The 12,505-nt window shown below is 36.9% G+C and overlaps 1 protein-coding gene and 1 long non-coding RNA gene across 26 annotated transcripts in view; one reads left to right on the top strand and one right to left on the bottom strand.

The window, feature by feature from the left end:
* LOC143642700 (uncharacterized) overlaps positions 1 to 2,733 on the bottom strand; it is a 143,144-nt gene extending 140,411 nt beyond the window's left edge. For 5 of the 17 annotated variants that reach the window (XR_013155798.1, XR_013155803.1, XR_013155800.1 and 2 more), the window contains exons 1-3: positions 2,373 to 2,710; positions 2,203 to 2,273; positions 1,480 to 1,534 (exon numbers count right to left, since the gene is read on the bottom strand). This is a non-coding gene — a long non-coding RNA (uncharacterized LOC143642700). Of the gene's footprint in view, positions 1 to 1,449; positions 1,535 to 2,202 lie in introns of all 17 variants that reach the window. The other 12 variants (XR_013155802.1, XR_013155804.1, XR_013155808.1 and 9 more) reach the window with 10 other exon arrangements.
* Positions 2,734 to 2,759: 26 nt separating this feature from the next.
* Positions 2,760 to 12,505, top strand: part of CNOT2 (CCR4-NOT transcription complex subunit 2) — a 118,375-nt gene continuing 108,629 nt past the window's right edge. For 3 of the 9 annotated variants that reach the window (XM_077111421.1, XM_077111422.1, XM_077111419.1), the window contains exon 1: positions 2,786 to 2,825. Coding sequence is in view for 3 of the 9 variants with exons in the window: in XM_077111423.1 (XP_076967538.1) it covers positions 3,910 to 3,977 (68 nt within the window). In the remaining 6 variants the exon portion in view is untranslated. Of the gene's footprint in view, positions 2,826 to 3,178; positions 3,978 to 12,505 lie in introns of those variants that run through there. The other 6 variants (XM_077111418.1, XM_077111417.1, XM_077111426.1 and 3 more) reach the window with 5 other exon arrangements.

Raw genomic sequence — 12,505 nt, forward strand, 5'->3', positions numbered from 1 at the left:
GGGAATTTAATAAGCTGCAAGTTTATAATTCTAAGGCCAAAGAGATGTCCCAATTAAAACAAATCTATAGAAATGTCCAATCTAAGGTATCCAGGACAAGATACCTTGACTCAAGAAGGCTGATGAAGTTCAGGGTTTCTCTCTCAAGCGAGAAGGCACATGGCGAACACAGTCAGGGTTTCTCTCTCAGCTGGAAGGGCACATGGCAAACATGGTGTCATCTGCTAGCTTTCTCTCCTGGCTTCCAGGTTCATGAAGCTCCCCAGGAGGCGTTTTCCTTCTCCATCTCCAAAGGTCGTTGGCTCATGGATTCTCTACTTCGTAGTGCTGCAGCATCTTCTGCTCTCTCCAAATCCTCTTCATTCTCCAAAATGTTTTCTCTTTTATAGGACTCCAGAAACTTCTCAAGACCCACCCAAATGGGTGGAAACATGTCATCATCTAATTCAGCTTAACAACCACTCTTGATTAAACTACATCTCTAAGGAGATAATCTGATTAGTTTCAAACATACAGTATTGAATAGGGATTATTCTACCTTTATGAAATGGGATATACATACACCCTTTCAAACCAGCACAGTAGATAAGGTATTTTTTTCCCTCAGCCTACATCAGTAGTTTTCCTATAAAATGTAGAGGAATCTACCTTACATGTATTTTGAAAATATACAAAATACATATCTATAAGTACAGACTATTTTTCAAGTACAAGAAAAATCTATTAAAGAGAACAGAAGGGCAAATTTGTTAAATATTAGCAATAAACTTGTTAACGCAGAAGGACAATTTTTTATATGTACCATTTACTGACTGCTTACTAGCAAACCATAAATATACTAAGCCCTTAACAAATGTTGACACATTTAATACTTAGAATCACCCTCTAAGGTATGCATTAAAGACATTTTACAAATTTGTAATCAATCGGACACAAGCAATAGGACAATTAAAAAACTCTTCTTCACCAAGGCTAAAAGTGAAGTCATCCTAAATAAACAGTATTAAGTAAGCAATAGTATCAGTGTATTTTCTCCTAACAGTCCTAACCTAGATACTTAAATTCATGAAAATGTTTGCTGTTCCATTTACCTCTTCCAGTAAACAACCCAAGGTAACAAAATCCTCAAATCAGACCTGTCCTGTTTGGAAATGATTTCTCCAATTTTACTAACGTTTATACTATTTAAGACTTGTGCTCTTCTAAGTAAATATAGGAACAGTGAGAACAAGGTACACCATTTGGCCTTAACAGAGTTCTATATGTAAAACAAATTAATAGCTTAACATAGCAAACAATACTCGGTGTTTACTATATGGTTAGAAGCATGCGCCCAATTTTCATCATCTATCTTATGATTCCAAATTACTAATAGTTATACTTTCAAATTGTTAATAGCGAGATTAGAAGGCTCAGTAATGCTGAGTACTATCATATACATATACATACTTGATATGGAGGCATATCCAGTCAGCTTACCGTGGTAGAGGCCAACATCAGAGGAAGAGAAACCAGAAGAGGCCGGAAGGAACTGCTGGGGAAAACGGGAGGAAAGTAAGAACATAAAGAAATGTGTGTTGCTCCTCTCTGAATATTCCTGAAGCAAAAAGCACAACGAAGCAGAATATTTAATGAAAGGAAAGACTAACTGGGCAAAACACTCTCTGGCTACAACAGCATCATTTGGAGGTTAAATAAATTCATACAGTATCTACTGAAAAATCAAAATACCTTGCACTTCAAAGCATGACAATTACCTTTATTTTATAGTAAGCTTATTTTTCTTGTTATTTTTTACTGACAGAGAATCCTTTACTGTTCAATGACAAATTTTAAATTGGATTATAAAGGAATAAAGAGAGAAGATTTACTATTGCAAAGAAAGCTCACTTTGAGCTACGATTATTTTTCTGGAAAGCAGACTAATCCCCTGCAGTTCTCACCAAAGCCACTATAATTTCAAATGCCTTGCTGATGGCCCGGCCAATCACTCAAGTTTACATGGGAAGTGGGGGCTAGAGAAGCAGTAAATACCAAGCTCAGCTAGCGCAAACTCACAAAACAGTGCTTTAAAACAAGCAAACAAACAAAAAACTGCTCCCGCCCAAACTCCTCCCCCTAGATTTAGAAAAAAATAAAAATAAAAATAAAGGAAGGGCAGTGAGTAGAAAATAGCAATGGTTTCGGCAAAGTGGAACTCACTTCTCAGGAGGTGACGGTGACGTGCTGCCGGTGCCTGGAAGTGCGTGCAAAAGCACCGGAGGCTGCGGGGGCTGAGGAAGGACATGTGGACAGCGATCAGGTTTGCTTCAGGTGACGGGAGACAGGAAGGGCACCACTCAAGGTGGACGTGGGAGAACGAGGAATCCTACCCAAACACAAACACGCTCCGCATCCCCAGAGAGGGCTGACTGACGCCACCTCACCATTCCTCGAACCAAGGACCACGGCCCAGTCCGAAGCAACCAGGCCCTAGGGGGACAGTAGTGGCCGCAGTGGCTCCCGCTCGTCGTAACCGCCGCGGACGAGTGACAAGCTACCCAGTGTGTGGGGACAGAAACAGCGGAGGCCACAGAGAGAGCGGTGGAGAAATGAAGAGCCTTTTCTCAAACCCTCTCATGCCTACGGGAAGCTGTCTGCCCACCGCCTAAACCCGATCCATTCGGCAAACGTAGCTCCCACCTCCAGCCGCCGCCGCCGCCGCTTTGAGGGAAGCCGGAGCACGGGGGTCACGGCGGGGGTCAGAGGGTAAAGGTCTTGCTCCCAGCAGCCTCTGCGGTGGATACGTCGCCATCTTGGATCCGCGGGACAAGAAAATTCATGCGGTGAGTTTTTGGCAAATTTTCGGAAGTCTGGCAGCGGGGCACGCGGCGGGGACGGCGGATTCGGGGCCCTCGCAAGGCGGGGGAATGCCTCGGGGCCGGTCCGGTCGCGCCCGGGGTCCGCGGGCAGCGTCCCGGCCTGCAGCTTCCCTTTGCTTTTGTCTCGGCTCCAATCGAGAGGGAGAGCGGAGCGGGCGGGGAGGGGGGGTGGCGGTGGTGGAGGGAGGGAGGGGGTGTGTATGGTGGGGGGGTGGATGGGACGTAAAGCGTCGCTCTGCTTGGGCCGCTGCAGCGGCAGCTTGGGAGCTGAAGGCTGGGTCCCGCCCGCGGATGGCGGGGCTTCCCCTAGATTTGGCTTCCCCAGGCTCCCGCCGCCGCCGCGCTGCTTCCTGGGGAAGAACAGACGGCGGCTGAGGACCCCGGGCCCATTTTAAACAGCGCTACCACCTTCCTAGTAGCTGCTGCGGTCTCCGGATCCTCACATTATCTCGCTACATGCATATCACCCGCAACTTGTGTGTGTTTCTATATGTGTGTGTGTTTGGTGTAAGGTGGGGGGCACTGGATTGGCTAACGGGCCTCAGGCGTCTCCAGACCTTGGGATACCGAAGGCTATAGTTGGTGGAGGGGGAGTGCAACTGTGATGCTGCTTCTCCCACCGCACCCGGAGGGTGAATCTTCGGTGGTGGTGTAGGAACTGAGTCCGATTGGTCCTTGGGCGGCGGAGGAACCCGAGACGCTTCTGTCTGTGAAGTTGCTAGCCTTAGGTTTTCACTTCCGCCGGAGCCTCTTTACCTCTTGCTGCTTTGGCTCTAACTTAAAAGTTTCACGGAAGAAATGAGTGGGCTAGCAGAGGCCCTCGTAGTTCTTACTTGATCTCTGTGGTCCGTCTAGGAGATAGCCTCTAATTCTTGCTAACTATGGTCCATAGCGAATGCGAATTATAATTTTTCTTTAACGAAAGCGTTTTCTAGATTTTAGAATTTGTATTTATTTCAGAACTGTGGGTACGGTGTTCTTACCATAACAGTGTTACATACGGGTACCACTCTCGGAAGGAACCTAAACATCAATTTCGAATCCTAGGATGCAGCTTCACTTTTTAACATCCAGAAGACGCGGTGCAAACACATTCTGTTTCATTTTCATATCTTGGTCAGTTGATCCTACTCCATTCGTAATCATCTGAACGATTCCTAATAATTCGATACCCTGATATCAAGCCTTAAGATTTTTGGCTAATGGTAGGAAGTACTGAGCTTACAAAAGCTGTTCATGAGGGAGGCCAGACTTGAATTTGGATTTCAGAGTTGAACGTATTTCCTGTAATGTTTAATATTAGCAATTTCTAGCGCTCTAATCACAAGTGCAACTCATAATTTGCCTTTGACGCAACATAAGCGGGAATAATAAAGTATGAGGTGGGCGGGCGAGATAGAAATTTGAAAGTTATCTACTTACATATCAATTTTTTGTTGCGTTGTTTGGGAATACTTGGTATATTCTACAACACTTCTTTTGCAATTTTGGAAAGTGGCTTTTCCCAGATATATAAAGGACTGATTGAGAATCACCGCACTGAAGTAGTTAACGTTTCAAAATCTACATTCACATCTCTTTCATTTGCAATGTTTCTTAATCATTAGTAAACTTTGTAGGTTGAATTCCTCTGAAGTTTGCAGTTCTTTTGTAATATTAAATGCTAAAGGAAAAGGAAAGTAAAATGCTTTAAAAAGACAAAATTCCTTACACTCCATCCATTTTTTACTTGACTTTGTGATATGCTCAGTTAATTTTAAAAAGGTGGTCTCCCCACATTTTTTTCCTGAGAGTCTTTCATTTTAGTGATTTCTGTGACTGCTTTGCTATTTTGACAGGAAGTGAGAAACTGTATTTTACATTTTTTGCATCCTAAATAATCCTGCATCAACATAAGTAAGTTAATTAAAAAACCATTTGTTGGCAGATTTTGTTCAGTAAGTATATAGTAGAGATTTCTGTGGCCTAATCTGATACTGTTAGGGAATGAGAGTTGCCTGTATATTTAACTAACCAAAGAATGAAACTTTTTTTTAATTTTCAATTTCTATAACACTTCCGTTGCAAATTAAATTAATATGACGGAAAAATGAAGGCCTAATGTATAAGTGTGAGTAACTGTATCCCTCTCTGTTTGAGTACCTAATCTTGAAGCTAAAATAAGACTCAGAATGACATGCTTACCTAAAAGAATGAGAAACTTGTTTTAATACTTTATAACTTTAGATGTTTGATTTACTCTTTTCATTTTTCAGAGATGCTTTAGTAGTTATAACCTGGAAATTCTCTTTGTTCAAAAGTAAATCAATACTTAAGATTTATGGTGACATTTCATTAGAAATGCTTCTGATCCATTTGTTTTGTTTTTTCTCTCTTCAGTAGACATTGACATTCCAAGTAATTGTATTTTGAAAAACAATTGTAACATTTTTCAGATGCTGTGGGAAGTTAGTTTTGCCCTTTTTAGTGACAAATTTGCTTAAGATTTTCTGATAATACAGAAAAATTTTAAAACGTTTCCGTTGTATATATGAAATAATGAATAGATATTAATAGATTAGTAGAAACTTAGTTTATAATTTTTTTGTTCTTTGAAAAGCAGTGTTAAATGATAATAGTATTTTTTAATGTCTTAAAAAATATTTAACTGTAGAAAACTTAGTTATGATCATATATTTAAAAGCAAATTTTATCACATGTGCCTGCCTGAATAGGCATTTGAAGACAACTTATGCAAACATTGATACAGTCTTCCTTAGAAGAAAGATACTACTGAATATTTATGATTTTATTTGTTACCTGAAACTCTAGTGGATTTTGTAACACAAAGAAACCGAAATACTAGGTAGGGAAGTTTTAGAGGCAGAGTCAATCTGAGTTGCACTGTAATATTTGAATAGAATTATATACAATATTAATAATTGCACATCAAGGGGCCTACCTAGTGGTATGATTGTAGTCATTCAGATTGATAATACAGGTGATTGTTCTTACTAGGGATGATTTCTACCTGTGGTACTTATAGGAATTGAATTCATTATGATATTTTGGAAAGAGCTCTACTAAGTTGATGTTTATTAAAAGGAAAAGTACTGCAAAAACAATGAAATTAAGGTTTTACATTTCAAAAATTATTTTTGAATTTATACCTTGGTTTTGTTTACTGAAACTTTCCTCAATATAAATATATGTTTTCTGTTTCTTGTATTAGTTTTTCTAATAAAATCCTTGTATTTCTCTTGGAAAAACTCATCTCTTATCACAAACATGCTATACTGATATAGCTTGTTGATTTATATACTATTGTCTATTTTATTAGGGATGACCTGGATTTAGAATTCTTAGTATATTTTTCTGACATCCTGTTTTCTGAAATACAGATGCAAATCTTTTGGTATATCACTTGGGGGGATGTGCTGCATTATGAAGTAATAACATGGTTTACAGTGTTTATTTTTGCTAAGATCTTCTGGTTTACATAATAATAGATATGCAAACAAGTAAATTTTCTAGTAAAAAAACTGAAGTTTCACATTTTCTGGTCACTTTAACATTTTGTATATGCTTAGATTCAGAATCTAAGTCTATTTAGATAAATATAGGTATTTTGGACATGTTTGCCACTTACCCTGGAAATTCTCCTTTCTTTTTCTTTGCATTCATTGTTAATGTTTTTGCTTGTGTGTGTGTTTTAACCATCTCTTCTCCATTGCTTGACAAATTTCTTATTCTTTAGAACTGTACTTGGTGCCACCTTCCTCATGAAATGTTTCCCGAGTCTTATAGTTCTTTGGCTATACTGATTTTATTCTCAAAACTCTCTTACTGAATATGTTACACTAATTAACTGTCCATCCCCACCTTCTACCATGACTTCCTCTGGAGTGTTACGTCTCTGAGAAGTAGGGCTCTGTCTTATTTATATTTGTATTTCTAGCACTTTGAATAGTACATAGGGGCTGCTCAGTAATATGTATTAAATTGAACCAGTGTCAGATTGTCATTTGACACTGCTGTCAGAGTGCTGTTTCCTAATCCACAGATCAGAAGAAGTATATTGGAAAAGGGGATAGTGAGAAAAGCATTCTTTATTCCTTTACCTTGAATTCTTTCTTACAGTTTTGTTGCTTCCAATTTAAGTTGATTTTTTTTCAGTGTGAGGTAGGACAGTTTTGCTTCTTATCTACGGGAAACTGGAACCAGTTTCTTAGAGAAGTGTGTCCACAGAGGAACTGAGGGACGGATGTTATGAATAAAGTGATTAATTACCCTGTTTAACTTCTCACAGTGTTTAGGGCTCTATTTTCAATGGCTAGGTCATTGGCTGAAGGAGATAGTTTGTATTTGTACATGTTAATGTATTTTTGCTGGTTCTTAACCGTGAACTCCTTATAGAGTTGGGTTTTTTGATGGTAGATTTTGATTTTTTCCCCCATCTGTTTACTCGTAATGCCTGGCCCAATGCCTAGTTCAAAGTAGGAGTTTTCTACTTTGAATAACATTCTTATGAAAATTAGGTAAGATGATGTCCCTAAACTGGCAGTCCAAAATCCAGAAAGTTCTGAAAATTGAAGTTTTTTTAAAAAATAAGCATGATAGCAACATTGAATTATTTATGGTCTTTAATAACCCCTGTTAATTTTCCATTGTTTTTGATACTGAAATATTAATGTATTCGATTATAGATTCTGCCTAGACCACTCTGGGATGTGTTATGTCATCTGTGATATATGTATCATTTTAGCTTTCTTAAATCTGAAAATATCAGCTTTCAGTGTAGATTTAGAAATCTTCTCTTATGTTTTATTTGCTCATAGATTTTCCACCGTCTTTTAATGACTAAGAGCTAACAAAGATACAGATATGGTATATGTATATATATCTCAGAGAATTTGATCCAATGCTCAGGACTGGTTTTAATGAATGGAAATGTCTATCCTTTAGTGGAAATAAGTGAGAATACACAGACTTAGTAATCTTTTACCGTGTCAAGAAATGATAAAATATGCAATAGAAAATTATGTGTCCTGACAATTGGGGTAACACTGCATAGACTTTTTTCTAAACTTAGTGAATATACCATTTTTCCATTTATATATTTGATTGTAGAAATATAACTCCATTTTGTATCAGCATCTAGACAAAATGTAATGATTGATTATGTATTACAGTATGCTTGGGAAAGGAACGTTTGATTTTGTGTCATATCTGACAAAAATGTGTTCTCTTTTTTAAACAGCAAATTACAGTTATCTTGCATACAAATTTTGTATTTAATTTTCTGTTTTTAAGTCTTTCGTTGATCACTAAAATGATAATATTCAATAAGTTTACCATGCCATTCAAAGGGTTAGGTTCCTTTTGACTTTGTATCATTACTACCTGACATTTAAAAAATGCTTTAAAGTTTGCAAACCACTTTGATACATGTTATCTTAATTTTCTATGTTTGCCATTTTGATGTTTAACTTTGTTTAAATTTTTTTTTTCTTTCTATTTTTGGCACATGCAGGCTCTGGGAATCGAACCCGGGTCTCCTGCATGGCGGGCAAGAATTCTACCACTGAGCAACTCCAGCACTGCCCTAAGTTTTAACTTTAGCATTTTTAAAGATAATAAGAACAAACAAGTTATGGTCGGTATGAAAATGAGAAATTAGTAATTATAAAGGTCATTTTCCTCCTTAGATTGAACTCAGCATCTGATTTTTTTTGTCATTTATTTTAGTGCCACAGTATAGAGAAAATCTTGGTTTATCAAATTAAATAGTTATAAATAGAAGTCTTCAAAATAAACTGATCATCTTGCACATTCAGGATATTTAATTAAATTGATAGAGAATTTTGAAAAAGAAGTAGTAGGAAAATTTGTTTCAGATTTGCCTGTCTGGCAATATGCAATAACTATTCATTGTTTTAAAAATTATAAAAAAATCAAGAAACACCAAAAGCTTAAGATAAATAAGAATGCTATATTATAATGAAAATAAATAGTGATACTCTTATATTGATGCCAAATTTTGCAAACTTATTGCACAGTTATTGTTCTGTGAGGTCATATGCTGAGCAGATAGACCTTGAGCTTTGCCTTGGTTTAGTAGTGCACAAAGTAGTACTTTTGGGGTGTAGTTTGTATGATTTTATGTGAGCATATCTGGCCTGAGTTTAAAAAAAAAAAAAGGTAAATGATAACCTTTCTAATTCAAGTACGCTTTTGAGAATTCTAAGTATATTCATAGACATATCAAGCTAAACTTTGAGGTATATAGTGAGTAGTTATCCTGGCAACTGAGATAGTAGTTTTCAGAGTTTAAAATTGATGTATAAAGTATTTGTGTGTGAGTATGAATTGCATGTCCTAAAGATATTTATTTGAGTAAAACAGTTATAACTACATGCCTCAGGGAATTTGTGAAGCACCCCTGATTTATCAAATTAAATAGTTGTAAGTAGAAACACCCTTGGTGTTTTAACATGGTTTGAAAGCCGCTGGACCAGATGATTTCTAAGATCATTTCCAACCTTAAAATTATATGTTTTTTTAAAGTTAGGCTCTTTTTCTCTCCAGGTGTGCAGGAGTCATAGAATTTATATGTGTTTGAGTAATATTTAGATTGATATTATTTACTTAAGTCTTAGGCTCCACAGGTTGGATGTTAGCTTTCTAGATGTTTCAGCCAAATCCTTAAGCAATTTGACTGTTTAGTCTCTGCTAGACGTTATTACTGGTGCAAGGGATATTATGAACAAGTCATGTTTCCATCTTCATGGAGTTAAGGGGGACAGAAAAAGGAGCAAGCCGTGCATAAACCTTGGTGAATAGTTTTCTGGGCAGAAGGAATAGAACTTGAGATGAAATCAAGTTTACCGTGTTTGAAGATGACAGGAAATTTCATAAACAATTACTTTGTGCTTTCTGTGTAAACCTGAGGTAAACACTAAAGGAGAAGAGAAATAATTAAGATGTAATCTTTGTCTTTCAGTTGCTGAAAATATTGTTTGGTTTGGACCCAGTAATTTGTAATTAATTTTGTAAAGAAGGACTGTTTTTCATTGAGGATATGCAAAGGTTTACTGAATCAGGTGGAATTGGGGGTCTGTCTGTATTAAAGGAAAAGTACAAAGGAGAACAAACTTGAAACTGTTTAATTCCTATATTTACACAGATTATCAAACATTTAAGAATTTTTAGTTTTGCAGGGTTTTAAAGTGGATTTTTCTTAGAAATTAATACTGTTTAGTTAGAATTCTTTGTACAGTTCAGTAAACATTGTGTGCCATGCAGTTTAATAGGTGCACTGAATAATTCCTTAAGTTCAGTTTTTTGTGGTGCATGCATATGAAAACACCCTAGGTTAGAGTAACCTTCTTTCAGGAAGTTAATGGGTTGATTTCAGGGAGGGTGGTATTTAAACTGGGTTCTGAGGAATGATTTGGAGTTTACTATGTTGGGGTATGGAAGCAGCCTCAAATGCACCAAAGCCTGGGAGAATATGCTGTTTGCTGAATGGCTTTACAATGCCTCGGGGTTTTTGTTTTGTTTTGTTTTTTTAATATTTTATGGAGATATTATCATATACCGTACAGTCCATCCAAAGTATATAATATTATCATCACATAGTTGTGTATTCATCATCATCGTCATCGTTTTTAGAACATTTGCATCACTCCAGAAAAAGAGACAAAAGAAAAAAATCCATATATCTCTTACCCCTCCCTCTCATTACCACAATATTATAATCTACCCAATTTTTTAAATCATTTATCGCCCCTATTATTTATTTTTTGTCTTTATTTTTTTTACTCATCTGTCCATACCCTGGATTAAGGGAGCATCAGGCACAAGGTTTTCACAATTACACAATCAGTTGTAAAAGCTGTATAATTATACAGTCATCTTTAAGAATCAAGGTTACTGGAATACAGTTCAACAGTTTCAGGTATTTCCTTCTAGCTATTCCAGACCACTAAAAACTGAAAGAGATATCTATATAATGCTTAAGGATAGCCTTTCTTCTCTTTTTGAAATCTCTCAGCCGCTGAAATTTTATTTTATTTCATTTCTCTCTTCACCTTTTGGTCAAGAAGTTTTTCCCAATCCCATGATGCCAGGTTCCATGTTACCAGGGTGATTTAAACCCCTGGGAGTCATGTCTCACTTCATGGGGAGTGCGGTGAGTTCACCTTCTGAGTTGGCTTAGAGAGGCCACATCTGAGCAACAAAAGATTTGCCATGTGGGGTGGGCCATGGTGACTCAACAGTCAGAGTTCTCGCCTGCCATGCTGGAGACCTGGGTTTGATTCCTGGTGCCTGCCCATGTAAAAGAAAAAAAAAAAAAAAGCAGTAAAAGATCTGCCATGTCTGTTGATGGAGTTCTAGGACCTTATAGAAGATGTTGCCTGAAAGAATGAACAGGCCACAGTATGAGAGGCCTTTAACTTATACATTATGAAGGGCCATTAACCAATTTTTTTTTCTAATGGTGTAAGGATTAGATTTGTGTTTCAATGGAAAAGTTTAGACTGTATAGTCAGTTTATAAGTAAAATTACAGCTTAATGGTGTAGTATATCAAAATTTTGAAGGATTATTTTTCTGTCCATTAACCAAGTTAAGTATTTTGTAATCATATTAGCAGGAATTTTGTTTGTTATATGGCTTCAAACTCAGTAGTTTGTTTCTTCCAGAGAACTCGCTCATTATACATATAAGCTTAGTGCCTGTAGTTAAAACTTTTACATTAGGGGTTAGAATTTTTAATAAGTTTTGGGCCAGGCCAAGTCTGAATGTTATTGACATTTGCAGATATGGGATTTAACATTACTTAGAGAAATTAGATCATATCCCCAAGATTTAAATTAACAATGCAATAACTCATAGTAGTGGATAGCTATGCTATGTGATTAGAAGTGTTTATTTTACAAAGCTAAAATTTACATGTACATGTATATGTTACTTAAAATGCTATACATAACAATTATACATTTATTTTAGGTTGCTAGCATTGTTTGTTAATTCTAACATGTATAAAGATACCAAAATGAGTGTTTTAATTTAAAAGAATAGCTTGTATTTTGATTCTTTATTCTTTTATTCTTCGAGACTGCAATTTGAGCAAATTATTACTTTGATAAAATATGCATTATATGCCATTTTATCGTGGCAGAAGTCAGTGCTTCCACCATGACAGTTTGGAGCTGCCCAGGGTGTGTAATTGTTTATTTAGTCTATTTTTGGCTGAATAAAATGGGGTTGATAATATAACTATCTTCTATTAAAGAGAGTTATATTGTGCTGGGATTTTTATACAATAACATTAGTCTTTGGAACAAGCCATCTTAGATTGGGATCATAATTCCATCACTAGCTGTATAACTTAGCATAATTCTATCACTAGCTGTATGGACTTATCATAGTTCCATCACTAGCTGTATGACTTACCCTTCTTAAACTTCAGCTTTCCTATTTGAAAAATGTGAATAAATAACAATACTCTCACACGGCGAAGGTTCTTGTGGGGTTTTTTTTGGTCTGTTTTTGGCTGGGTCTTCCTGTATTAAACATGAGATTCTAAGACATGTAAGAATGTGCCTTGGGCGGGCCGCGGTGGCTCAGCAGGCAGAGTTCTCGCCTGCCATGCCTGGA

Source organism: Tamandua tetradactyla, chromosome 7 (genome assembly GCF_023851605.1).
Source record: "Tamandua tetradactyla isolate mTamTet1 chromosome 7, mTamTet1.pri, whole genome shotgun sequence".
In the NCBI taxonomy this organism is placed as follows: domain Eukaryota; kingdom Metazoa; phylum Chordata; class Mammalia; order Pilosa; family Myrmecophagidae; genus Tamandua; species Tamandua tetradactyla.